The sequence below is a fragment of the Neovison vison genome, chromosome 6 (genome assembly GCF_020171115.1).
Source record: "Neovison vison isolate M4711 chromosome 6, ASM_NN_V1, whole genome shotgun sequence".
Taxonomy (NCBI): Eukaryota; Metazoa; Chordata; class Mammalia; order Carnivora; family Mustelidae; genus Neogale; species Neogale vison.
Window position 1 is genome coordinate 204,962,075 of NC_058096.1, and position 26,994 is coordinate 204,989,068.

A 26,994-nucleotide genomic window follows, 5' to 3' on the forward strand; every position below is an offset into this window, starting at 1 on the left:
GAGCCCCGGAGCCTCTCTGAACTATGGCTTTCTCTGTCTTACGGCGGGTTTGGCCTCTTCTCTCTTGGGTTGCAGTTAAAAAAATGTCTACTGCCACCTCTACACCTTTGTCCAGGCTGTCTCTCTCAGCCAGGGTGCCTTCCCTTGTCACCCAAGGGTTTAATCCTGTTTCACGGCTCTAGGAGGCATCTTCCTACACGTAGTCATCATGGACTCCAGCCTGGGACATGGCAACCAGGTCGAAGAGAGAGACAAAGAGTGTAGAGGTCCACCTGACTTCCGGAAGCATAAGTGGACATGATGCTATGGTCTGTCCCCACTGAGCAGTGGCTGCAACCCTATTCCTGGGCAGAGGAGTGGAGGCAGCAGCGTTTTCAGCAGAACACTGCAATCTTTCTGATCCTCTTTGGAAGAGCCCACAGCCCTGACCTCCAATGGGCCTCCAATGAAAGGATGTACCAAGAGTTACTGAGAAAGATGTCTTGTGTGGTCCCAGTGCTATGAGGCGAGGAGTCCCCAGCCCAAAGACAAGGAACATCCACAAAGCCAGGAAGGGAGCTGGCCACCCACAGACCCCTGTTCTGCATAGACTCCTTCCTTATGGCCCCTACCACACATCTTGTTTCAGCTCCAAATCCTCAGGCTGTCTGTTCTCCCAGAAGGGTCTGTAGATCCCTATCTGAATGGCCCCCTTGCTGAGCAGCCATTGGCCTGTAAGTCCTCCTGCTGTTCCTCCAGGGTCCTCTCCTGCCTGGAGCCAAAGCTCAGGCCTGTCCTGCCACAAGCATGCAGCAAACATGATGAAAACATATACTGGCCATTCAGGGACAAAGACACTAGGAGATATGCACTATTCACCCAGGTAGAGGCCCAGCTTCCACCATGCCTCAAATCCACTGCACATACTGTAAAATGGGTGCACCCAGGGGCGCCTGGGTGGCTAAGTGGGTTAAAGCCTCTGCCTTCAGCTCAGGTCATGATCCCAGGGTCCGGGGATCGAGCCCCACATCGGGCTCTCTGCTCCATGGGGAGCCTGCTTCCTCCTCTCTCTCTGCCTGCCTCTCTGCCTACTTGTGATCTCTGTCTGTCAAGTGAATAAATAAAATCTTAAAAATATATATATATTTAAAAAATAATAATAAAATGGGTGCACCCAGCCAAAAACACAGCCTGTCCATGCATAGGCTACAAACCCAGCTTTAAGGCGGGCTTCTTCCCCAGCCAGCCCCGCCCCACGTTTGAGAGCTGATCCTCCCTCCTTGGGCCTCCCCAGCTGGCTCCTAGCAACAGCCAACCGCTCTTGGAGTTGCCGGGCAACGGGGAGAACCTGTCAGCCCCTTAGAGGCCAGGCTCACCAGAGGTGGGCAGACACAGACCCCAATCAATGGAGGCAGAGCAGGACAGGGCCACGGAGAGGCATGTCCTCCTCCAGCCCCAAGCCAGGCTGTGCCGTCCTTGCACACTTACACCAGATAGTAACACCCTCCAATTGTGCATTCTTCCCCTAGTGTCCAGCAACCCCTGTTTCACCCCTCCCGGCTGCCCCCTCTCTGGCTTCATGGGAGCCCCAAGGCTATGGCTGAGCCTCTGCTTGCCACTCCATTCACATGCCTCCCTCCCACTCCAGGGGCTCAGAACCCCACTCTGTCATCTCTAGCCCAGCTTCTCCCCCTAATCACCAGCCCCATGTCCATCACTGGTCTGAAATCTCTCCCACACACTTCAGGCACCTCCAGGGGCCCTCGTTCCTGGTATCTCCACTTTGTGACCTTTCGCCAGCCAGACTCATGACCCCTTTGTCCCTAGCCCTACATCCCGTCAGTCTCTTCCCCTTCTTAACTCCCCCTCAAATATGTTCCTGTCCCGTGTCCCTTACTGAAGGCCTCCAGCCTCATCCCTGGCTCTCTTCTTTCCTCCACAATTCATCCTCTACATAGCAGCCAAGGGATCCTGTTGAAAGAAATCACATCACTCTCTTCTCACAAACCTTCTGTCGCTCCCCAGTGTCCTGAGAATCAGGACACCCCAGTTTGGACTCTGCAGGAGACAGAAGTGGCCGAGTAGCAGTTGACAGCAAGGACTCTGGGATACAGACTACAAACTTGCCAGGTTTCTTATTTTGGGGAAATATCAGAAACTCCTGGTGCCTCAGTTTTCTCATCAGTAAAATGGGCCTAACAGTAACATCTACCTACTACACTGGCTGAGGTCAGCACTAAGGGAGGAAATGTAGGTAAAATGTTCAGAATATGCATGGCACATGGAAAACTCTAAGTAGGGTTGAGTTGTTATAACAGCAATTTCTGCAAGGCCCTATCCCCACCCAAGGCCACCTCCTCTTCCCCCTCACTTAACACATTAGCACTCAAGCCATCTGACTGGCCTCACTCACCCCATCCTCTTCTCCTTGACCCCTCTCTACTTACTCTTCCTCCCTATTTCTCATTGCACGGCTATGAGCTGAGCCTCTAGGACCCCACCATTCTGGAGCTTCCCCCACCCGCGGCCCAGATCCCACTGTCCTGGTGGTAACTCTCTTCCACCCAGGTCTCTGATTCCAGACCCCGTACAGCATAATCCTGGAGGGTGGCACATAAAATATCTGTCAAATTAAATGAATGAATCACTCAATCCCTACCCTACCTTTCCAGGGGTCCCCCCTCCTGGAGCTGGGAAAACTGAAAGCAACTAATCTTGCTGCCACTATATTTGTCATAGTCATGTGTGGCATAGAAGGGAGAGAAGGGAGAAACTGCCAGTGCTGGGGAAGGAGGCTGCTTGGTGGAGGTGATGTGGCCAGTGGTACAGGGAGAGGAGCGCTGAGGAAGGATGAGGTGGCAAGAGGGAACCTGGAGGTGGGACTGTGAGGGTGGGTTTGGGGAAGGGCCCGTGAGAAAGTCAAGGGTCATGCTGGAGAAACCCCTTGCTTTGCCTCTGAGGCAACTGAGGGTCAGAAGGGGCCAGGACCCATTCATGGTCATCTAGTGAAGGACAACACAGGTGTCTGCTTCCTTCGCATTTCAGAACCTGGGAGTCCTTTTGAGAGATGTTGGTTTGGAGGCCGGGGACAGCTGCCTAGCCAGGGCCTCATGGGCACTGGAGGAGGCAGGACTTGTCCCTGGACTAGACCATAAAAGCCAGTGAAATGACAGCCAGCAGAAGTGGGGACAGCACTGGGGCTGGAATGGAGAAGTGGCAGATGCCTGCTTAGCATCTTGGTCACTGGGACAGCTAGAATAGCCCCGGGACTCGCCACAGGCCACACAGGGCCAGCTTGGAACTGAGGTCCTACCATGTACCAGCCTGAGCAGGGGGAGGAATGGAGACCCTCTCAGTGGGCTGTGACACCCCAGCCCACAGGCTCCAGGAAGGGGAAGCTACCAGCACTTCCTCAAAAGCAGTTTCGAGGTGGGTGTGTCTGCCCTTACCCAGAGCCCAGGAACAGGCAGGACCCCACAGGGACACCCAGAATCCAGGATCCTGACCACCCTCACTTCCATGGCTCCCAGGTGGCGGGGAGTCCCCAACAAAACTCTGTGGCCCCGGAATCACAGGCCTTGCAGATAAGAGCCTCAGCTGCTTCTGCTTATAGATCTCAGTGGCCAGAGATGGCTCCCTCCCTACAGCCCCAAGCCAGGCTCCACCTCCTGGTACAACCTCTGCACTTCCCCCTTCCTGTTCTAGGCCAGGAGCAGTTCTGAGATTGGAGTCAGCTACCCTGCCCTCTCTGCCCCTTCCTTCCAAACCTCTCTTCCCAGGGTTCTCTTACTCCCCAGAGAAAGAGTCCCAAGCCTGGGAGGACTTGAGGTCCAGGATCCCCCTTCCTGGTCATCCTCCTCCTTCAGAGATAACTGGCTTTCACTGGGAGAACTCAGGCCAGAAGTTACTGGATGGGCTAGGGGACTCCACCTGACAGGGAGGGGGGGGGAGTGGGAGGGGGTGTTAATCTGCGAAGAGGAGTCATCTATGCAGCTAGTGACTACTGCGAACCCACGAACCCACATGAGCCACTGTGCTGAGAACCCTAGGGGGAGAGAGGCTGCTGGGACCCTGCCTTCAAGAGCCCACGCCAGGGCGCCTGGATGGCTCAGTGGGTTAAGCCGCTGCCTTCGGCTCAGGTCATGATCTCAGGGTCCTGGGATCAAGTCCCGCATGGGCTCTCTGCTCAGCAGGGAGCCTGCTTCCTCCTCTCTCTCTCTGCCTGCCTCTCTGCCTACTTATGATCCCTCTCTCTGTCAAATAAATAAATAAAATCTTTAAAAAAAAAAAAAAAAAAGAGCCCATGCCAAACAAGTAAACAGGGAAATGAACTCCACGGTTTCAGAGGGAATCAACAGGGTGACAAGAAAGCCACTGAGAGTGTACGCAGGAGTAACAGTCTGAGAAGAGCTTTGAATGGTAAGGGACCAACTAGGTGACAAACCAGGAGTAACAGTCTGAGAAGAACTTTGAATGGTAAGGGACCAACTAGGTGACAAACCGAGAGGAGAGTGATAGGTGGAGGCGACAACCAGTGCAAAGACCCTGGGGTAGAAAGATATTTCATGTTCCTAGAACAGAAAGGAGGCCACCCTGACCAGAATAGCAAGAGCAAGAGGTACAAAGCTGTGAGAGAAGACTGCCAAGAGGCTTTATTGAGGAGTAGGGCAGGCAGGGGTTTCCCAAGTCCCCAAGAGATGCTGAGGCAGGGGTACATCTGAGCCTTCAGCCTGTGACCCACGCCTGGCTCTGCAAAGCCAACTGGTCCTGGAGCTCAGGCTGCTACTGACACGACTGGGGGAGAACTGCCCAGGGAGCCCTCGGGGCTTGGGGGCAGAGTCCAAGCTCAGTCCCTCTCCTTATCCTTGAAGAGTTTGTGGTCCAGCTCCTCACTGTGTCTGCTGCAGACACAGACTCTAAAGGCCACCTTCCCCAGGAAACCCCGGGGCCTCAGAGGGCCTGGGAAATGATAATCAGCCTGTTCCCAGGAGCCATTTCTCTGTTCACCTTGTTGCCTAGCCCTCTCTGTCACTCTGTCCAAAGGCTGGGGCTGGTAGCCTCTCCCGCGACTCGTTAGGGCCTTCATTAGCAATGCTTCCTGGAATTTAATTTAATGAAGGAGCAAAAACAGCCCTAATGAAGGTGATGCAAGAGCAAGCAGCCCCTGAGGTGCCTCCAAGGCCCAGCCACCTGGGCTCAGGGGCCTCCTATAGATGGTAGCTGGGAGTAGAGGGACAGGAGAAAGGCGACTTGTCCCAGGAGGGATGCTGGTCATTGAGCAAGGAGCATGGGTTGGGGGGAATAGGGGGGTTGGGGGGTGGGACATTGCTCTGCCCTACTGCAGGGAACAAATGCTGCCACTGAAGCCAGCTACACAGTGAAAGGGATGAGCCTGCCTGGGGACGGCATTAGGCTGCTGGAGAAAAGCCTCTGAGATGCTACCAGACAGGGCAAAAGTCCTGGGCTGGCATGGGGTGTCGGGATGTCACAGCACAGTCCAGGCTGTGGGCTAGCGCTAGGGGGTGGTCAGCAGGGGCCAGATCGTCAGGGCCATGGGGGCAGAGAAGAGTTTAGATTTTATTCCAAATGTAATTGTGAAACAACTAGGGGTTTTGTTTTGTTTCGTTTGAGAGCTAGGGGGGAGTTTAAGGGAGGTTGATCTGCTATTTTATAATTATTTTTTATTTTTTAAAGATTTTATTTATTTGACAGAGAGAGACATAGTGAGAGAAGGAACACAAGCAGGGCGAGTGGGAGAAGGAGAGGCAGACTTCCTGCCGAGCAGGGAGCCCAATGCTCCATCCCAGGATCCCAGGGATCATGACCTGTGCAGAATGCAGACACTTAAGGACTGATCCACCCAGGTGCCCCATGATCTGCTATTTTAAAGTTCCCTTTGGCAGCTATAAGGAGTATGGCAGGCCCCTGTGGACAAAAAAGAAGGCAGGGAGGGAGGCAGGGGGTGAAGGTAATGGAGGGAAGCCTACTGAGACATGGCTGTCCATCATCCCCTAGAAAGTAGCCTCACCCTATGGACTGGGGAGGGCATGTATACCTGGATTGAGCTTGTTTCCTCTAGCAGGTTTGGGCTGGCTGGTGCAATTTCACCCCTCTCCACAGATTTGTCCTTTCCTCCAAATGGATGTTTATTATTATTATTTTTTTTTAAGATTTTATTTGTGGGGCGCCTTCGTGGCTCAGTGGGTTAAAGCCTGCCTTCCACTCAGGTCAGGATCCCAGGGTCCTGGGATCGGGATCCAGCACCCAATCAGGCTCTCTGCTCGACAGGAAGCCTGCTTCCCCCTCTGTCTCTCTGCCTGCCTCTCTGCCTACTTGTGATCTCTGTCAAATAAGTAAATAAAATATTTAAAAAAATAAAAAATAAAAATAAAGATTTTATTTATTTGACAGAGAAAGCGATCACAAGTACGCAGGGAGGCTGGGGGTGGGGGTGAGGGGAGAAGCAGGCACCCTGCCAAACAGCCAGATGCAGGGCTCGATCCCAGGACCCTGAGATCGTGACCCGAGCCCAAAGCAGACGCTTAAACCACAGAGCCACCCAGGCGCCCCTATTATTATTTTTTTAACGATTTTATTTATTTGACAGAGACACAGCAAGAGGGAACACAAGCAGGAGGAGTGGGAGAGGGAGAAGCAGGCTTCCCCCAACCCCAGGAGGGAGCCCAATGAGGGGCTTGATCCCAGAAGATCATGATCATGGATCAATGATCAGGATCACGATCCCAGCAGAAGGCAAACGCTTAACGACTGGGCCACCCAGGTGCCTCTAGATGGACATTTAAAGAAAATCTGTCAAAACACTTCCCCGCGTCCCATACCTGCTTTCCCCACCTTTGTGCACCTCTCACCTCCCCTCTGGAGTTCCCTTCCCCTTTCTTCACTGCTCCAAGGCTCTATGCCCTGCCCTCAGGCCTTGCGCAGCGCTAGGGCCCCCGGAGCCCTGGGACTGTAGTTCATGAGAGAAATGGCCCGGAGCTCAGGCACACGGCTTACTAGCTCCAGTCCTGCCGCCTCCAGCCCGCGCACCCCCGCACGCCCACCGCTGCCCTGTAGCTCCGCCCCATTTCTGACCCCACTCCCCAAATTCTCGCACCCAGGCCCCACCCACGGCGCGCCCCACCCCCCGCCTCTCGGGCCGAACTGAGGCCGGAAGCCGTCTCTCAGCGCGCGCCCCGCCTCTTCCGGGGCCTCTCTAGGCGGGAGTGCGGGACTTCGGTGGCCGCAGGAGGCACGGCAAGGCTTCGCGGGGCAGCGGCGCCCCCTGGCGTGCCTCGGGCGCAGCGCGGGAACCGAGATCCGGCGCTCCCCCGCCCTACGCCTTTGCCTCCGCCTCCGCGCAGCCTTCCCCCTCTCCTTCTGCTCTACTGGCTGTCGCAGGCCTGCCTTCTCGCCTCGGTTAGTCTCCGGCTCTGGCCCCGGCCTCCGCAGACCTGCCTGCCATCAGAGGCCACTCAGGTTCTCTCTCCACAGGGCAGCAGCCCTTCAGCGTCCTCTGGTTCCGAGCCCTCCGTGGCGTGGCCTTCTGCCATGCCTGGTCCCAGCCTGCCAAGCCTTTCCAGCCATAGAGGATGAGCATTCCCTCGGCCCATCCCCAGAACGTGCCCTAACAGCTGCCTTCAGCTCTCTCTGGTCCTGGCACCTTTACACCCTCCGTTCCAGGACCCTCTGCCGCTTCTGCCTCCCCAAATTCACAGCGGAGATCAGGCGTCTCAGGCGCCTATGGGGCACTGTCCTGGCAGGCACTTCCCAGCGGGCTCTCTATTTACCGTGGACGCCCAGCCCAGGGCTGGTTGCGCAGTGAGGGGCTCTGAGTTTGACCGCGGTGTCGACGTGGGTAGGATAAGGAGAGGAGTTCTGTCACGCGGAGAGGGACTCTCAGAAGGCAAGATCAAGGCTAGATCCCAAGAGTGGCTCTGGGAGTCCAGCCCTTTTCTTCCTTCCAGATCAGGCAACCCTGTAGAGGTCCCGGCCTGCTCCCCCATCCTCCCAGGACCTGGCCAGGTGTGGGACTGGCAGCTCCTCACTCACCTGCCCAGGATGCCCTCCCCGCAGCCCCCTCGCCCCCCATTAAGGTCCCGGCCCCTCCTTGGCCACCTTTCCTCCCCCTGTCCCTCCCCGAGCCTTCCTGCCTGCCTTCCTTCCACGCACCAGCCCGGAAGCCTTTGGAGACTGCCTCAGAGTCTCAAGGCCCGGCTGCACAGCCACAGCTGACCATCCCAGCCACCCAGCCCTGCAACGTGTTGAGTGGGTCACGGCGTAGCCCGGACTCCGGCTGTTGGCCGCCAGGGGACAGCAGAGGCCGCCTTCTACAGAGGATGGGGTGCGGGTGGAGGTGTGGGGACTCACGTCGCGGTCTAATCCTGTCCAGGTCCCGCTGTGCGTTGGAGGGCAGGTTTGCAACCTTATGGTTTTGAAAGCAGCTTTGTTCTTTCAGATTTTTTCCAGGCCTACTCTTTCTAAGTGACTTCCAGTCAATTATTACTGTTCCAAGTTATTTGAAAGTCAGTTGCTGGAGGAAATTTAAACAGAGGTCAAGGCAGGTATCTGGATGAGTCCTCTGGATCCCTCCATGTGTTTTCCCATGTCTCTGGCTATCAAAGCTTGGCAAGGCCTGGTAGGGTCTGCCGTGTATACTCGTGGTGCTTATTTTCCAACCTCCAGCTACTGTCTTCCAGCCCAGTGTCTCCAGAGCCCTGGCCTTCACTTACCTCCAACCCACGGTCTACTCTCTTTCCCTCAGTAGCTTCTCCCCAGTCTTCCTAAATGCCTCTGTTGGCTCTGTTCCTCTCACTGCACACAGGTCACCTATACCTGGTCTCGCCAAGTCCTACCGCGCCCTCCTCTGCCTCCTCCAGTCAGGCTTGCCCCTCCTGCACAAAACAGCCCTGGACCGGGTCCTCAGTGACCCCACACATTGTTAAACCCAGCTGAAGCTCCACGCTCACCTTCCCAGGCATTTGACCCCTGCCTGGCTCCCAGGAGCCTGCTTCCTCCTGCATTTTCTCCCACCTCTTCCTGGCTCCCCCTGCTCAGCTCCTTCTTGGATCCCACGTCATCTCTCCTCCTCCTAATAGGAGGGTCCCAGAGCTCCCTCCTGACTGCTGTCCTCCTATCTGTACTCTGTACTCCACTGTCTTCTCATCTAGGCTCCTTGCCTCCCAGACCCAAAGCCCCAGCACTGGCCACTGGCCACTCTTGAGTCACATATCCAGCCGCCGACTTGGCATCTCCACTTTGATGTCCAGTCAGTGTTGAAAGCTTTCTTTTAAAAGATTTTTGTTTATTTATGGGGCACCTGGGTGGCTCAGTGGGTTAAGCCTCTGCCTTCGGCCCAGGTCATGATCTCAGGGTCCTGGGGTGGAGCCTTGCATCGGGCTCTCTGCTCTGCTGGGAGCCTGCTTCCCCTTTCTCTCTGCCTGCCTCTGTGCCTACTTGTGATCTCTCTGTCAAATAAATCAATAAAATCTTTTTTAAAAAGATTTTTTTTATTTGAGAGAAAGAGAGCAAGAGTGAGAGAGGGAGCAAGCACAAGTGGGAGGAGGGGCCGAGAGAGGGATGAGCAGATCCTCTGCTGAGCAGGAAGCTCAATGTGGGGCTTGATCCCAGAGTCCTGGGATGGCGACTCAAGTGGAAGGCAGATGCCCAACCCACTGAGCCACCCAGGTGCCCCTGTTTAAAGATTTCATAGGCAAAACTGATCTCCCTTCCAAGAACTGCCTCCTTCAGCAGATGCGGTGCCAGTTTGGTCCCTGGACAGCCTTAGAGTCACCCTAGACTTGTCTGACGGCCTCAGCATCAGCCACAATGACTTCTCTGCTGCCCCTCTTTTGGGCAACTTCTGCCTCAGGGCTTTGCACAGGCTGATCCCTCTGGCTGGAATGTTCCCTGCAGGCATCCAGATGACTTCCTCCCTCTCCAAATCTCTGGTCAAACATCTCTTTCTTAATGAGGCCCACCTTGGACCCACCTCCAGAACCCCTACTCTTTGTTGCCCTTATCTTGCCATTGTCAGTCCCTAAGGTACTGCCTGACCATCTTCTAACAAAGGATGTCACTCCCTGATTATGTTTCATGTTTCTGGTCTGAATTCAATCCCATGCCTAGCATGTAAGTTCCGGGAAGGCAGGGGCCTTCACTTTGGTCACTGCTGTGTGTACCAATGCTGGCAGAGTGCCTAGAATGGGAAATCTTCATAGACACTTGTTAAATGAATGAACTTCTTTTCCATCAGCAGGGGGAGGTGTGCACACGCACACAGGTAAGGAGGGAGGCTCAGATAAGACCAAAGCGGGGTTTTGGCCCCTTTTCCTGGTCTGTATCATCTCACTTTGCTATTACAAACAATCGTAAGAAAAGCAGTGAAGAGAAGACCCCTGTGCTGAACTTTCCGGCTGCTTCAACTTGTTAATATCCCAAGCAGAGCAAATTTTAAAAAGGAAAAAAGAAGAGAAAAAAGACCTAGGAAATTCTTCAAAACATACAAAAATGCTTAAATATGATCCAGGGCCTGCAGACCCACCCTTATGGGGGCTGAGTGGCTGGACTTTTTTTTTTTTTTTTTTTTTTTTTTTAGATAGAGGGAGAAAGAGAGCTCAAGAGAGGGAGAGGCAGAGGGAGAGGCAGAGGGAGAGAGAGAATCCCATGTAGGCTGCTTGCCCAGGGCAGAACCTGACTCGGAACTCAATCCCACGACCCTGAGATCATGATAAGCCGAAATCAAGAGTCTGACACTTAACCAACTGAGCCGCCGAGGCACCCCTGACCAGCTGGACCTTGACAGCCAGGGACAAGGGATACTCATTTTTAAGCAGCCATGTGGACACTTGGCTTTTAGATATAGTTTGGTGGCCGCATCATCTGCCCCCCCCCCCGGAGAGGGTTATCCAGTGGCCAGGCTGGGGGAGACCTAGGTGGGCAGGCAGAGAAGGCCTCTGGGGGGGCCAGAGTTCTTCCTCTACCCTGGCTCTGTGTGGGTGGGGAGGGGGGAGGAGCAGGTGGTGTTACCGTGAGCCAATCCTCTTGGTTTGAGAAGCCTAAGTCAGGCCCAGGGTCTGAAAGGAATCCAGGCAGGCCTGCAGCTGCCCTGACCTGCAGCCTTCTTTGGAGAGACGGAGTATGAGAAAAGACCCCCAGGGTCTGTCGGCAGGCTGGACCCTGTCCTTCCTTGCCTCCCACTCTCCAGGAGCTAAAGTTTCCACGCAGGGATATGACCCAGTCCGATAAGGAGGAAGCCAGAGACCCCCATAAGGCTGCAGCCCCCTCTAGGCCAGTGCCCAGCTCTTTTCTGGGGCTGCAGGCCTCCTGGGTAAGTCCCCAGGCTGGAGTCAGGCGCCTGGGGCTAAAAGGAACTAGGTTCAGGAAGCCCCCCTCTGGTCAGCTGGCACTGCCAGGGGCCTCGCAGCTACCAGCTTGAGGAAATTCTTTCTTCAGGGGTTTCCCAAGCTGGCAACTGCCCTGCCAGTTCAAACCGGATTTTTCCTGCTGCCCTTTCCCCGGCAGCCTAGCCGGGTGCGGGGTCTCTCCTAATGAGGGTTTGGTGCCAAGGCCTGGGCAGCTCCATCTTGCTGGATACCAGCTGGTTTAGGCCTGCCCCAGGCAATGGGCAGCTTCCCAGTCCCAGCGGGGGCCAAGGCACCTGAGGCCACCCTGCATCCTTAGACTAGCCCTGCCCTGCTTTGGACCCTCTACTCAAAACCCCGGGCCCCCAGTACAGGAACTGACTAACCCACCTTTATTCACAGTGGGTTTTACTCTCAATAGAAGATCAGCCTGACAGGTCACAGGATTCTTGGGCTCTTGTTCCCAGACTCAAGGCATTGACAGAGGGCCGATGCGGCAGCCAGGGAGGGCAGGGGGCCCTTCGGCAGGGCTTCCGCAGGGCTCGGCTGCCCCCCACTCAGACCCTCCCTGGAGCTGCTGGTGATGCACCTCACGTTGCCTCCTTCCGGAGGCCTCTCTCTGTCCCATTTCCTGGGGCCTCATTAATTCCTCCCCACCTCACCCCGTGAGAAAGCAGGTCTGTGCTGAGCCTGGCCCGAATCCAGAGCTGAATCTGAGCATGCCACTGGCCGGTTTGGGAGGAAGGGGGCCCATCCCCACCCTCATCTCAGGGAAGGAGGCAGGAGGGGCTCCCATTACCATCCACTTCCCGACCTCTACCCACTTTCCAAGAGCACCGGGCCCACAGGGATCATGGATACACAACAGAGCTGGTCTGATGTATGATATTTATAAAAGGCAGCCCACTGCCTCTCCACTCCTGCCCCAGAGCAGCCCCTGGGTGTTCGGCTCCCAGGGGCAGAGACATTCCGGTCCCTAGCTTCTTTCTTCTCACAGAAGTGGAATGTGAGCTATGGCCCAGGCTTGGGGTGGGGGTGGGGGGAGTCCCAGCCTCCCCAGGACTGGTGAAGGGCCAGGGTAGGGGTCCCTTGGGGGTGCCCACACCAGCCTCACACTCAAAAGAACTTGCTGGCTCCAGGTATGGGGGGGTGCTGCTTCTGGTGACGGGGCCAGGAGAAGGAGACAAGAGTAGCCTAGGGCCTGAGTCCAAGTGCCTAAAAGGGGCCTGGGGGACAGAAGTGGAAAAAGGCAAGTGTGCTGAGGGAGATGAGGCCCCAGGGTGCAGACCACGCCCCAGCAGCAAGTGGGGAGATGGCTGCAGGTCTAGGTTCCAGCTCTAGTTACCCTACAGGCTGTGTGACCTCAAGAGGCAGCGGCTGGACCTTAGTGTATGCATCTGTGCAAGGTGAACAGAGGCTTGGAGGGGCCTGAGGCAAGAGGGAGGGAGCAAGGGTACAGCCCCACCCTGCTCACAGCCCATGAATCCCGATAGTATGGGAGCCCAGCAAGGTAGTGGCCTAAAGGCCTTGGTCCTGGCTGTAGCTAAAACCTTCCATGGAGAGGACGTGAGGCAGGGCCCAATGCCATAGTGTTAACCACGTCTTTCTCCTCCCCCTTATCTGGATGGGGAGCAGGGGCTGAAGACTCTGGGCAGGTGTACTTGGACGAGTAGACAGAACAGGATGGGTGTCTCCTCCTAGTGGCTTCCTCCATGCTGGCCGGTCCCTGACACCCAGTCAATGATGATGAAGCTCAAGCTCATGGTCATCAGCAGGAGGCCAAGCACAGCAAAACAAAGTGCCTGTGAGGTCAGGAATCAGAGTCAGGGGTGAGGTCAGGGCAGCCCCCTCAGCCCCACACCAGGCCGCCAACTTCCAGGACCCTCGCACCAAGATTTTGGGGGTGGACTTTGCAGGCTCCCTCTCAGTGGGTATGATGCGGAAGTAGAAGATGGCGGGGAAGATGAAGATGAGGCACGGGGCCGATGTGGCACCTGCAAAGAACGAGGCATGTCCGCACATTGGCTGAGGTCCGGAGGTGGACCCTTCCATGAGATCAAACGTTCCTTATTGTCAGAGTCTCACCTGGAGACTCCCCTTGAGAGCTCTGCCTGATTCTGGAGAGCCTACCAGTCCCTCCCCTTGTTCTCTGTCTACCTGGATGGAAAGCTAGTGCTGCTGGCAGTAGAGGAATCTGTCAGTGAATGAAGCTAGCAAAGAAAAGAGGCAAGCTACGAGATAAAGACAAAGCCCTGAAGATAATGGACTCCTGGATACAGCTCTTCCTGAAGGTTTTTCTCATTATTTGAGCCAATACATCCTTTCTGCTTAAATCATTTTGAGTCAGATTTCAGATACATAGAATCTCCAGTCCTGTCTATGATATCATTGACACTCAGCCCCCAGGCCTATGTGTTGGTCCCTGCAGACTTGGGTCTCTGAGTCTCCTGAGTTGGGTCACCCCAAAGATATCTTAGAATTATCAGATCTTCTAGTTCAGAGCCCCAACTGGGATGGGATAGTGGACAGAACACCAAACCTATAGTTCCATGATCCTAGAGCTAAATCAAGGCCCCCTACTTAACAGCCGTATGGTTCTGCTATTCCCCTAATCATGATGGACCTTAATTTCCTTATATATGAAATGGGGACAAGACTCAGTGAGATCTTTTGCAGAGGTCCCTGGCACCTGGGCTCCATCCCATCCCCTAGCAAGGGGAGCTGTCTCTGGTTTTGAGCCCTCAGAAAGGATTAGAATAGCCTTAAGGAAAAAAATCTCAGACAGGAAGCCAAGCTGTGCACCTGGCCAGCAGCCATCACTTAAATGTAGGGCATGATCTCAGGAATCTGCCAGGATGTGCAGATAGGAAATTCTATGCGTCAGTGCCCTGCCTCTAAACACAGCTGGGCCAGACCCTCACCGATGACCCCGAAGATGCCCAGGATGTTAGGAGCGAAGATAACCAGCAGGTTGATGCAAGTGAGCAGGCCAATGGCAATAAGTGTGTGCCGCAGCCAGTTGAACTCCTGGTTCTTAAATAGCATCTGCTGGATGGCACGGCGCACCTGGATGGAGGGGTGGGAAGAGTCACCAATCTGTCAGCTTCCTCTTGCCCACCCTGCCTTGGTCCTCCTACCCACCGGCTCACCGGAAACAGAACGATTGGCACGGTGAGCGTGACCGCTGTGAGCACGGCCACACGCACGCAGAGGATCAGCACGTCAAACGGGTCCACCTTGCTGTAGGTGTGCAGGAGCTCCGACTCCACTCCGTCTGCGGCAGGCAGGGAGGGTGGTCAGCAGCCGGCCCGGGGAGGGGGGGTGGGCTCTGAGCCTGGCTTGACCCTGACACTGTGGGGAGTGGCAACAGACTCACCTCCACAGCTGCAGGGCACAATCAGGCAGCGCGCACCTACTTAGCGCCTATAGTATGCAGGGCGCCATGGCTGCCAGCCAGCCCCGTGCCCCCCAGCCTGGCCTCTGCCTCTGCCCCCATGTTCCAGCCATACCGTAGAAGGTGAGGTAGCCGAAGAGGGCAGCCAGGAAGTACATGACATACATGACGGAGATGGACAGGTTGGAGATGTGCTGCATCTTCCTCTTGGAGGGACTGTGGCAAAGCAGGGGAGGGGACTGGTGCCAAGCTGGGCCACCCCAGAGGTCCCCGTGGGCCCTAGGGTCTCTCTGGCACCACACCCTCACCATTTGGCAGCTGAGGATGTCTCCCTCTTGCCCCCAGTCGCCCCTCAGGGCAGCCATGGAGATGTTTGAAAAAGTGACTTGGCCCCCGTCGTTCCCCACCCCCTACCCCCTGTCCTGTCGGGATCACATTCGTTCTCCCCAAACCAGCTCCAGGGGCCCGCCCACCCCCCCGCCACAGACACCTACTCCTTAAGCTCTGTATAGATGGGCAGCACCTCAGGATGGCAGACGAAGGCAAAGGCCATGATGGGGATGGTGTACGCCGTCTGGGGAGACACAGGGACCACGTCAGGGCAGCCCACCCCACTCTCACGGGGCCCAGCATCTCCACCCTGGCCTGTCGGGACCTGGGAGTTGAGTGTGAAGTAGCTCGGGGTGCAGAGGGCTGCGGTCTGGGTCTCAGCCTGCAGTGACGCCTCCTCCTTGGTGACCTCCACAAGACTGAAGTTGCCTGTGACGTTGGCAAAGTTGAGGGGCAGTGGGCAGGGCACGTGGAACTTCTTGTAAATGACCTGGGTTGTGGGAAGGATGGCAAGATCAGGGCCAGGCTTCATAGAATCACTATGAAGCCACATCTGGGTCAGGGCAGAAGGAGCTGCCTTCTGACCCAGGCTTCCCAGAAAGGCCTGACCCCATGGCCTGGCACAGGAGCACCCCCCCCCCCCGCACCCTCCCCCAGGTGACCTGCCCTCCTCCGCTCCAGCATGGAGGGCGACTCACTGCGATTAGGAAGAACACCATGCAGCTGAGAGAGAAGCCGCTGGAGTAACCCAGGTAGCCTGCAAAGTGGGGAGGGGCTGTGAGACTGGGGTCCCCTCCCGCACCCCTCCAACATCCCCCTGCAAGGCCACGGCTTTGCCGCACTCACCAAGCTGCCGCATCAGCGCCAGAGGCAGAATGACGGTGACAGAAACTAGGATCACCAGGTAGTTCCCATTCATGTACCAGTCCCTGCAAGGACAGGAGGGGGGAGCCAACGTCACTCTACTCAGCCTTGGGGGTGGGGGCCTGTCTCCATACCTAATCAGTGCCACCCACGGTGCTACTGAGTGACCTCTGAAAAATACTCGCTCAGAGCTCTGAGTCTCCCTTTCCCCATCTGCAAAATGGATGTTCTCTCAGCACTTTCCTGGGCGAGGTGAGGACTTAGGGCACTCGGCTCCTGCTTGGTGATCACCACAGGTAGAGTCACTGCTCTTGTTTTTCTCAGGACACACAGGTCTGGGTCCAGCTTCCCCAGGGAGTGGCCCCCAGGGCCCCAGGGAGGTGGTGGGGGGGGGACACCGAATGAAAGAACCTGGCTCTGGGGGTGGGGTGGGACATTTTCCAAGTGGGTCTCAGGCACTTGCCAACTTCCAGTGCCCCTGTGGTCCCTCCTGGCATCTGTATCTTGCATCATCCTGCACCCCCCCCCACCAAGGGACAGGGGTCATAGAGAACTGAAGGGATAAGGAATGAGACCCTCCTTCCCACGGAAGCCTAAAGGCCAACTCCTTGGGAAAGGTCCCCAGGACTGGGGGTAAGGGGTGGAGGGGAGGTAGGGGGGACAAGGAAGAATCCTGACGGGTTCCTCCCAGAGCTGCTCTCAAGTTCAAATCCATCTGCTTACCTGGGCTGTGTGGCCAAGGGCAGGGCCTGGCTGTCTTCTCTGTCTCCACCCACAAAACATGGTTGATGCCATTAGTGCTGGCTAAACTGACGATGGGCAACTGGGACACCATGGGCTTAATTTCTTGGTGGGGGGGTGGCTAACACCCAAGCCACAGTCAGGAATAGCAGGTGCTTAGAGCTAAGCCCAAGGCTCTCAGGCCCTCCCGTGCTCACAGGCTGGGTCCAGGCCCAGGTGGGGCCCGGCTACCTCAGCCTCGCCCCACCCCTTATCCCAGCTGGCCCTTCTGGGGGATTCCCCTATGTGCTCCCTAAATGAGTGTCCACTGAATCTTAGCTCTGCTGGCAGCTCTCTGCCCCTCCAGCAGCCACTTGCAAGCACGGTCTCATCACTCCCACTAGCCCAGCCTGGGTTTCAGGGGCTGGCAGTACACATGAAGGGGTAGACTGAGGCCTCCCGCCCTCACCCAGCCCCGCCCACCCTGGGGCTCACGAGGTTTGCTCCTCCAGGTTCAGGAAGGTCTGTATGACAAGGGGCAGCTCAGACTTGATGATGTACAGGTAGCTGGACATGGCTGGGGGGAGAGGGGTAGGCAGGCGCTGGGCTCAGCCGAAGCAGCCAGCCTTTGGGCTGCCCACCTGCCCGCCGCCTGCCTGTGTCTACCTGCCAGCCTCACCTCCAATATTCTGCAGTGTGATGGCTAGGGCTGCTGCCAGCTTCCCAGGGGTCCCAAAGGCCCGGTAGCCCAGCTGCTCATAGGCACGGATGCCTGTGGGCACGAAGAGTCAGAACAGTCAGGGGTGCTCCCCCCAGTCCCTCCCTCCCTTGCTCCAGGCTGGGTCGGAGGCTCACCCACGATCCCTGAGGACTTAAGCAGCAGGTGGATGGAGTAGCTGGAGAGCAGGGCGACGGCCGTCAGCAGGAACCTGAGGAGGATGGATGAAAGGAAGACATCTGAGTCTTCCTGGGCTGGCAGGGGCGAGGAGCTCTGGGAGGCCAGGGTGTGTGGGTCTGCGACCCAGGTCTCTGGACCCCCAACAGGTCTAGATGCAAGTTCAACAAGCCCCAGCAGTGGCGAACACCTCCCAGTTTGACCCAGGGTGAGCTATGACCCAGAAGGGGCCTCTGAGCACCACCTCCTCATGTTCTTGGAACAAACATGTTTTCCATTTGGGCAGCAGGGCAGAGCTCCCAGGTAAAGGACATGTGTGCCCGCACAAGGCCTGGCCATGGAGGCTTGATCATCACATGGGAAGGTGGTAGAAGGATAGACTCGGGTCTGTTAGGCTTGCCCAGTGTCGTAATCTCAGTGGGTTTGCTGCGAAATGAGAGATGTTTGTCTGGCCGTGGAGGGTTTTTTTGTTTGTTTGTTTTTTTTTTTTAGCTGTGGTTTGGGTTAAGCCCACTCACTGTAGCCTGGGTCTTGGGATGGGAAACTGGTGGGTCCTGGGAGGTCATGGCTGGTGGTGGCCTGTTTAGGGCTCCTGTCTCCAGAGGGTTCGCTGAGGGGACTTACAGGAAAAGGATGATCCCCGTGTTGGCCATGGCATAGGCGAGCCCCAGGATGCCGCTGCCCATGATGGCATTACTGAGGTTGAACACCGACATCCCAAATGAGGTCTTCCCCTCAAACTGCGGGCACCAGAGTGAAATGGGAGGTTGGCGGGGGGGGGGGTCGGCAAAGCACGGAGGATCTCCCAGCATTTCCCCCCTCACTGCCCCTTAGCCTCCTGCTGCTGCCCCAGAGCCCTTCCTTGCTGCAGGCGTGCTCCCCGCTGTATCCCAAGCCCCCGCTGCTGCACCCCCGCTCACATCAGTGAAGTGTGTCTCCTTGCTGGGGCTTTTCTGGAGGAAGCCCTCGCCCTCTGCGCAGCTCCGTCTGGGGCCCTCAACCCTGCAGGCACAGGCCAGAGCAGGCAGCTCAGCTCTAGCTCCTGCACAGCACCCTGCCCTGTCCCAAGCCATGACCTGGTCCCTCCTCGGCTCACCTCTGGTTGCCTGCTGTGGGGTTGGTGCCTGGGAGCAGCCCCTCCGAGTGTTTGCCATTGGGCACCAGCTCCACCATTTCTGTCTGCAGAGGCGCCTCCATGGTCAGGAGCCACAGCCAGGAGTGCTGGCTCTCACAGTGACGTGGAAGTCTGTGAAGTGATGGGTCCCTCTGGTTATCCCTGCTCCCGGGATTCCCACCAGAAGTCTAGAGCCATATTGGCTCTAGACCTTTTGGAAGGTCACTCAGGACTTACGGCCATGTGCAGCTGTGTCTGCTGCCTCCCTGGGCCCTGCTTTTGGGGGAGTAGAACTCAGATACCTGAGTTCTCCAGGACACCCTGAGGGGATGCCCCTAGGCCCGTACCTAGCGCTCCCTGCTTCCCCTGCCTTACATGTCAGCCCAGGCAAGCCCATTGGGGCCTCATTTCTCCATCTGTCCAGCGAGGATCAGCTAGATGACCTGAGTTCAGAGCCCAGTGGTGTATGGACCCTAGGATGCTGAGTTCCAGGCATCCAGACCGCACTCTGGGGGTGGGCCCCGGACCGACTCCCCCTCCCTGACATTAATACCGGGAGACGGTTTCCTGTGCTGGCCCTGTGTGCCAGGGGCCTCCTAGCCAACCTAGAATGGCACTGCCCGACGGCTGGAGGCCTCGGGAGAGGGTGAGGGCTGTGGGCCCTGTTCCCAGCCGCCCGGCGGGCACTGCTGGCAGCCGGAACAAAGGCCCTTCTGTGGTCTGAGAGCTGGCGCTGGGAACGGCAGGCGCAAAGGGTACCCCCCCGGAGCCAGGAGGCCTGAGGCGGTGCTGGGTGGCTGGACACCTGGGCCCTGCCCGCCTGGCCTCGAAGGGCCCTCAGGGGGCCTTCCAGGAAATGAGTGTCCCAGGGCCGACTTCTCTGGCCCACACAGGCGTCACCCTCCACACAGCGCTGGCCTTATGGCCATGTTCTCCTTTGAACCTCTCCTCCCCTGCTAGGGAATACCCCCACCCCTTAGGGGGTCACCATCCAGGAGTGGACCCTTTGAGCAGATTCCCCATTTCCTGGAACCCCAGGCCAGGAACTCAGGGCCTGAGGCTGCTATAGAGGGGCCTGGGCCACTGGATCATCCTCCCTTCCCTGCCCTCAGGGCATGGCTCTGCTAGGTCTGCAAGGAATCAGCTCCCCTCCTTTCCCCTCCACTACCCCTGCCCCCTGCCACATACCTCACTGGCCCCTCTCCCATCACAGGGGCTGGGAGCCACCTACCTCATGCCCAGAAGGTACCTGGACACAGTGCCCCAGGTCTATAAGGACGTCCTGAAGGCCAGAGAGGCCAGCAGGAGAGCTAGGAGCCGAGTGGAAACCAAGGACGGGACAGCACCGCCATGTAGGTCTGCCAAAACGGAGTCTTTTTTAGGGCTTTATTTTTACGTAATTGCTACACCCCACATGGAGCTCAAACTTACAACCCCAAGATGGAGAGTTACAGGCTCTACCGACTGAGCCGGGGCGGGGGACCCCACCAGAGTGTCGTCATGATGCCATGGACCCTGTCTGCTTGGGAATGCTGAATGCCCCGCCTCCTTTGAACCTTGATGGTTTCAGGTCTGCTTAGAACCCAGAGCACTGGGGGTCTTAGCATTCAGGGCTATGAGTTGAGATAGGAAGCTGGGTTCAGGCCTCAGGCCCCAGGCACAGAGAACTGACCAAAGGACCAGCCCACCGCTGCCCTAGGCAGTCCCAGGCCAGAGTGCAGATCCCAGGCACCTCGGTCCTGAGGACCCCACACTTGGCATCCTTGGACTCCTTCAACCGTCCTCTCCTTCTTCTCATGCTGGCATCTGAAACTGTCGCACCTCCAGCCCTGCCCACTCAGGACCATGACAATGTGACCGGCTCCTCTCGTGCTCTCCTGCCTTGGCCGGGAGCCCCCGAAGTCAGGCTGTCTTCATGCCCCTGCCCTAAGCCCCACCACCAGCCCCTCTCCAAGGGTCCCAGTTGGGTGTGGTGATACCAGCACCTTATCTCCAGAGTAACTCCAGAGTGCCCCCTGGCTCTCAGCTGGGGTTGCCCTTTTCAGGCCTCCCACCCTGGGCAGGCTGGGACAGGCCCTCAGAGTGTGCTGATTTGGCAGCTTGGACAAAGCACCCTTCTCTGCCTTAATATCCTTCCCTAGCAGCCAGGCACTACCTCCAGGGAGACCACAGCCCATGGCATGGTCATGGCCAAAGTGCGAGTTCCTGTCTCCAGGTTCCCCATCCCCCCAGTAGGACTTAGGCCTGGACTTTCACAACCTGTCTATTACTCATAACCAGTCACTGCTGGGTCTTGGCATGGCTTGAGATCCCAGAGAGGACATGGAATATCCTGCCTTAAGTGGCTTCCAGTCTGGAAGGGACAAAATCCCAAACATATCCCCCACACTATGTCTCCTATAGTAACTAAATGTAAGCCATACAGTGCTTAAAAAAGGGGAGACAGGGGCACCTGGGTGGCTCAGTGGGTTAAGCCTCTGCCTTCAGCTCGGATCATGATCTCAGGGTCCTGGGATCGAGTCCCACATTGGGCTCTGCTCAGTGGGGAGCCTTCTTCCTCCTCTCTCTCTCTCTCTCTCTCTCTCTCTGCCTGCCTCTCTGCCTACTTGTGATCTCTCTCTGTCAAATAAATAAATAATTTCTTTTAAAAGGCGGGGCGGCGGGGAGACAGAGGCATCAAGGAAGGCTTCCTGGAGGAGGAGGTGTTGTGACCAGTTCTGAAATCTCAGGAGTCCCAAATCATGGAATAGGAAAAAGCACATGAAGCAGTGGGCACAGCTTGGGCAAAGGTGTGGTGGGAGACAGACTGTAGAAGGTTCCACTGCCATAAACAAAGCTGACAAAGCCTTGAAAGCCAGGTCAAGCATTCTGTACTTCAGGGTAGGGCAGGGCTAAGGGCTGAGAAGCCAGGGTGGAGATGAATGGCCCCCAGCCATTCCCTGAGGCTGGCAGCCCATTTCTGACATTTCCCAGCCCTCAGGCCTATCGCCTAGCATGCTCCTTTGTATCAGGGAATCAGGGTAGACTCAGGGACAGCTTCTGCCTAAAGCAAGCTGCCAGCCAAGTCTGACCTACTGTTGGGACAACCCAGAGCAGACATTCTGAGTCTGAGTCCTGGCCTGGCCCTGCCTCACCCTGTGACCATGGGCAGAGAAATCCCCACTCAGGACTGCAGTGTCCTCCTTTCCTCCAGGGTCCCATGAGGTTTGGCAAAGCTGGAGACAGAGAGAGGAGCTTCTCCAAGGCCTTTGTCCTAGACCATGCCATGGGCTCCCAGAGAAGGGTCAGGCTCCAGGGTAGAGAGATCACTGCAACCTTGGGCAGATCATCAGAATGGCATCTGTCGTGGGGGCAGCATGGACTTGGGCAGGAAATCGATGGCCTAGGCCACTGCCCTGGGGCCTGTTTGCTCTGCTGGGAGATAAGGCGAGGCCAGGAGCAATTGGGATAGTGCCGCAGGTAACGCTCGCCCACACGGACATCACGGGGTGAGAATTTGTCAGGCACACCTCGACAGGTGTTGAGTTTGGCTAATTAAAGATTTCGAGGCCCAGGAATCCAGGCCACTGCTTGCATCAGTTGCTGTGGGATACATATCTCTCGGTCCCATGATCCTTGGGCCACCGCTTTCTTCCCCAGTGTTCAGGGACATTAGTGGGTCTGAAGTAGAGGGCTATCCCCAGGAAGGCATCCACATTGTCCTTCCCTCAGTCCTGCGGCCACATATGCTTAGTAAAGGCACAGACCCCATAGAACTTGCTGCAGCAGCTCCCAGGTTTCTGGGGCACGGGCAGTCCTAACCTCAGCCCAGATCTTGGGCGAGGCAGCTGACCTGGCCTGTGGGTCCAATGTGGTCATCCCTGGGGGCTCAGGGATGAGGCCTGCCCCCAGGTCCAGCTCAGCCATCCTTATTCCCCACCTCGGTGAAGACAGGGTGCCCCTCCTACCCCAACACCCCTTGCCCACCTGCTTCTCCAGGCTTCAGAGGGTGAGCACCATCCTAGAACAACTTATCAGTCAACAGGGAAACGGGATTCAATGGACGTGTCTGAGACATGCGTTCTCAAGGTCCGGCCCCAGGGATTGGTGGGGAGATGATTGCTGAGGTCAGGGACTAGACATAGGGCATATCAGGAAGGTGTTCTGAACATGGGAGAGTGCTAAAGCCCTATACACCCCTAGCCCCTCCTCCAGGTGTACAAATCCAGATTTTGACCTCAGTAGACCCAGTCCCTCATCCACTACTCCTTCATTGTCCACAATATTGGGTAAGTAGCTGGTCAAGGCGGGGCTGGTCCTGAGGCGGGGGTGTGCAGGAGGGGGCACATCCAGAGAAAGGAAGATGGCCCAGAACGCTGATGTGTTGGCAACACCAATCTCTCCTCGTCTCAGCTCCCTGGCCCTGGTGTCTGGGGTCGGTGCGTCTGTGTTCTGGGCATCCGGAAGTGTCTAGGAGGATCTGAGGGGCCCAGCTGGGGCCGGAAGTTGGACTTTCCTGTGACAGGGTACATTTTCTAGACACTCAACAGCCGTGTAGAGTTGGGCCTACCCCGAGACACCTAGGCCTCTCCTCCCACCCAGCCCAGGACCCTCCTTACTCCCCCAGTGGACGCTGCAGCTGGAACCTCTTGGCTCCAGACTGGGCCAGAGCCAGGAGCAGCCCCCTCCCCCCCACGGCCAGCCTGCTGAGAGGGACGTGCAGCCCGAGGCCCAGCTGAGGCAAAGGACAGGACATCACGTGCCTGTGGCCCCCCAGGGGCAGGGGAGACCCCGAGCCAGCCAGCCCATCCTCCTCCCTCCTGACCCGGAATCCCCTGGAGGCGGCCAAATATTTGGACAGCCGGACTTCTAGCCCCAAGGAAAGCTGGAGCAGGGGCCTGGGGCAGCTCAGGACTCGTTAGAGACCCTGGCAGGGGCGGCTAAAGGCAAGGTCGGGCTGGAGGAGAGGCACCATCCAATGTCAGGCAGAAGCAGAGAAGCAGAGGGAGGGAAGAGAGGACTGGGAAAGAGGAAGAACAGAAAGCACATATGTATGGTACATGTGTCCACGCATACTGATCCAGACAGACAGACAGACAGGGAGGCACAGGGAGAAAGAGAAATGCAGATAGATATAGAGGTACACAAACAGGAAAATGCACACACATAGAGAGGTGGACAGACATTCAGACAAGGAGACAGAGAGCGAGAGAGACAAGCAGGGAGGTGAGAGACAGAGTTGGCCAGCCAGCCAGAGAGAGCCAAGTGGAAAGAGACAGAGAAACAGGGAGATAACTAGTGAAAGACAGAGAGAACCCCAGAAAGAGTGAGAAGGGAAGAGGGAGCCAGAGGCCCAGGTGAGTGGGCAGCAGGCCCAGCGGGCACCACAGGGACGGCCAGGCAGAAACTGGGGGGGGGCCTGAAAGAAGGCTGCCACGGCATTTGCAGGATCCTAAACGGGCAGGTTGGGCCTCTATTAGCTAGGTGCAGGGACATCCGGATGGTGGGACTAAGCCGGTGCACGGCCAGTCCCAGCTGGAAAGACCCCCTTCCCGGTCCAGCGCTTGTCTACCGGGACAATGGAAAATATACACAGAGGTGACAGTCGATTGAAGTGACCCCCATTCTCAGCAGCCACGCACGTGTGCAGACGTGCCGGCCGAGAGGCTGTGTACAGGACGTGGCCCGCAGAGCGGAAATTCAAAACCAAGCCACCCCAGGCCGCTGACCGGAAAGCCCCTCCTGCCCCAGCAGCTGGTCCTTCCCTTTAGCCCCCAGAAGCCCCGCCTGGTCCTCTAGAGTGCACCCCCCACCCCCACATCTGTCTTCTTATCCAGAGTCAAAGGCCAGCTGTCCACCCCCCAGACTGAAGGTGTGTAGAGCACACGGTAGGTGCTCAGTACATGCTGTTAAGTGAACAGAACCAGTTCAAGGCCCTTGGCCAGCCCCCAGCCCATCTCAGCCTAGCTCCAAGTGGCCCCTGGCCATGCGTGTCTACACTAGACCGTGTGCCTGCAGGGCTCCTATTTTCCCACAGCATAGGCTGTACATCCCACCGCAGCTTTCTGCACATACACAGATACCAAACCGAACCTCCCCTGCGGTCAGTCACTCCCCTAAAGCATGCTTTCCCCTCTGAATGAGTGCCTGTTTCCACACCCAGCCTGGGCTTTGAGGGTACCCTCAGTTCAGCTCAAAAACCTTCCCTGGCCCTACCCAGCGACTGTGAACCACCTAGGCTATCTTGTGCCTCTGTTTCTCAGTTTGCTCACGGCTCCAAGGCCGCCTGCTAGGGCAGCAAGCACCAGGACAGGGGTAATCTGTCATGGTCTGGCCACCTGGAGCCCTGGACTAGGGTGGGGTAGGGGATGGGGGGTAGTGATGGGGGCCGAAAGAACCAGTCCCCAAGAAAGAAGGGTTTGAGAAGCCAGTGAATACATGGGCTCAATGAAACCAGGCAGAGTGAAGTTTTGAGACATAGACCCACAACCTCTCCAGAGAACCAGCCCCCTGTCCCCAACCCCAAGGGGTCAGAGATTCTCATTTCTGATTCCAGTCATTCCAGCTCTCTTGGAGATGTGCCAGGCTTGGCCTCACCCACCCCTGATTCCTCCCACCTCTGGTGCTTCCTTCAGGAAGACTTCCAAGGTGGTGCAGAACCTCCCCCTCCCAAAATGGAACCGTCTCCAGATCTCTCCAACTTTCTATGCTTCAGAAAGAGAAGCTCTGAGGAATTTTCTTCCTTTCTAGAGGGAACTGAGCTCCCATGCCAGACTGTGTACTTGAAGAGGAAGGGGTGGAAGGTCCAAAAGCTTCTTCCAGGCACAGAACAGTGGCCCAAGGCCGCCACGGAAGGAAGGACAGGACTGGCCGGCTGAAGGAAGGATGGGCCTGGGTTGAGGGTCCCCCAGGGTGCAAGGTGCAAGGACCTTTGACTTAGTCCCTCTAAGACTTGTCCTAGAGCCTGTACCTGCCTGCGCTCAGGGCTCAGGTCACTGTGGGGGGAGAGGGCGGATTCCCACAGGCCCCGCCCCTGGCCTCCCCCTCCCCGGGTGTAAACAAACGCACGCATTCGCTGTGGCCAATCCAAGGGGCTAATGGAGCGGGGGCGGGCTCCTGCAAACCCAGGCCTCGTCCATTCCCTCCGCGCGTGTGCGTGGCGCCAGCTCTCACACCCCCACCCGGCAATGAGGCGGCAAGGAGCGCGCACAGAGCCCCGCCCTCAGGCCAGAGAGCCACACGCGCCCTGTGCCCGCCGTGCCCGCTGGCCCGGCTGCAAATGGCAGCGGCTCTGGGACCAACATGTGCCCCGCGGCCCCTTAGGCGGCCTGGCCCGATCTGCCCTCAAGCCCCTGCCCAACGCGGCCGGGATAAATATACCCGGACTCCCGGCGTGCCAGCCGGGCAGATTGGCCTGTCAGGCGCCCGTCGGGGCAGCGCTCCAGGGCCCGCTCCCGGCCCCTCTTCGGCCCCGCTCCGGGACCCTCTCCAGTTTGTCCCCGCTAGTCCTGCCTCGGGAAGCCCCTCGCACACCGCCCGAGACGGGACAAGGAGTCCTGCGGCCCCAGCCCCGAAGGCTGCTATCTCCTGCTGTCCCGCCTGCCGCGGCCGACAGGCCCCGAGGCGACGAAGTGCCTCCCCGGGGATACCAGCTCCAGCTCGGAGCCGAGCCCTGACTGGCGGGTTCCCGGACCTGAGCCCAGAGCGCGCGGGGTTCCAGCTCTATGGAAGCTGGGGCGCCTGCCCGGGGCAGGGCGAGCGAGGGGAGCTGCCCAGAGCCCGGCTACAGACGGGAAAGTGCACAGTAGGGCTCTGCCCGCCCGGTGCCCTGGGCGGGGGTCGGCGCACCCAGCGGTACCTGGCCCGGCGGGTGGGGGACGCACGGCGCTCCGCTCTGGCTGGCGCTGTCCGCTCTGCTCCCGGCAGAGCGCAGCGGCGGGGGATGAAGGGCGCCCGGCCCCGCCCCTGGCCCGCCCCCGGCCCGCCAATCCCAAGCGGCGGGCGGGAGGAGGGGCTGGTCTGGGGAGAGGCGGAGGGGAGGGGGTCCGGCCCGCTCGGAGCAGAGGGGCAGCCCGAGCGCTAAAGAGCCCCTAGGTAGAAGAGCAGCTGCTCTGAGAGGGGCTTAGCGGAGTGCTGTGGGAGGAAGGCTTCGGTCCGGAGCAGATTCTCTCTGAGTGCCCCTTAACCCCTGAAATGCTTGGCCCTCACCTCCCCGAAGCCAGAAGAGAACAGAGCAGTGCTTAACGTCGGTGAAGGGTGCTCTCGGTGGGGAACTTCAGATTATCAGTCCGACACAAAATGTCTTTTCTGCCTGCCTCACCCTTCCCAAGCAGAGGTGGGATCGGGTAAGGACGGGGGG

General features: G+C 57.6%; 1 protein-coding gene across 1 annotated transcript; it reads right to left on the bottom strand.

Annotated features, from left to right (window-relative positions):
• Positions 1-12,210: 12,210 nt before the first annotated feature.
• On the bottom strand, positions 12,211-26,544 carry SLC38A3 (solute carrier family 38 member 3). The gene is made up of 16 exons (XM_044253528.1): positions 26,494-26,544; positions 18,639-18,788; positions 18,463-18,544; positions 18,167-18,282; positions 17,503-17,576; positions 17,327-17,419; positions 17,143-17,224; positions 15,910-15,992; positions 15,762-15,820; positions 15,389-15,553; positions 15,228-15,307; positions 14,849-14,949; positions 14,489-14,613; positions 14,261-14,405; positions 13,230-13,333; positions 12,211-13,141 (listed from the first exon to the last, which is right to left on the bottom strand). The coding sequence occupies exons 2-16, from the start codon at positions 18,737-18,739 to the stop codon at positions 13,037-13,039; spliced, it is 1,515 nt and encodes a 504-aa protein (XP_044109463.1). The 5' UTR covers positions 18,740-18,788; positions 26,494-26,544; the 3' UTR covers positions 12,211-13,036.
• Between the last annotated feature and the right edge of the window lie 450 nt (positions 26,545-26,994).

What these genes read in the sequence shown, in the direction of transcription:
- SLC38A3 (XM_044253528.1), bottom strand. Translation starts at nt 18,739, where the DNA reads ATGGAGGCGCCTCTGCAGACAGAAATGGTGGAGCTGGTGCCCAATGGC. An exon ending in TAAGTCCTCAGGGATCGTGG is followed by an intron (nt 17,420 to 17,502) that starts GTGAGCCTCCGA and finishes TCGTGCCCACAG; the next exon opens with GCATCCGTGCCTATGAGCAG. An exon ending in CGGCTACCTCACCTTCTACG is followed by an intron (nt 14,614 to 14,848) that starts GTATGGCTGGAA and finishes TGCCTGCCGCAG; the next exon opens with ACGGAGTGGAGTCGGAGCTC.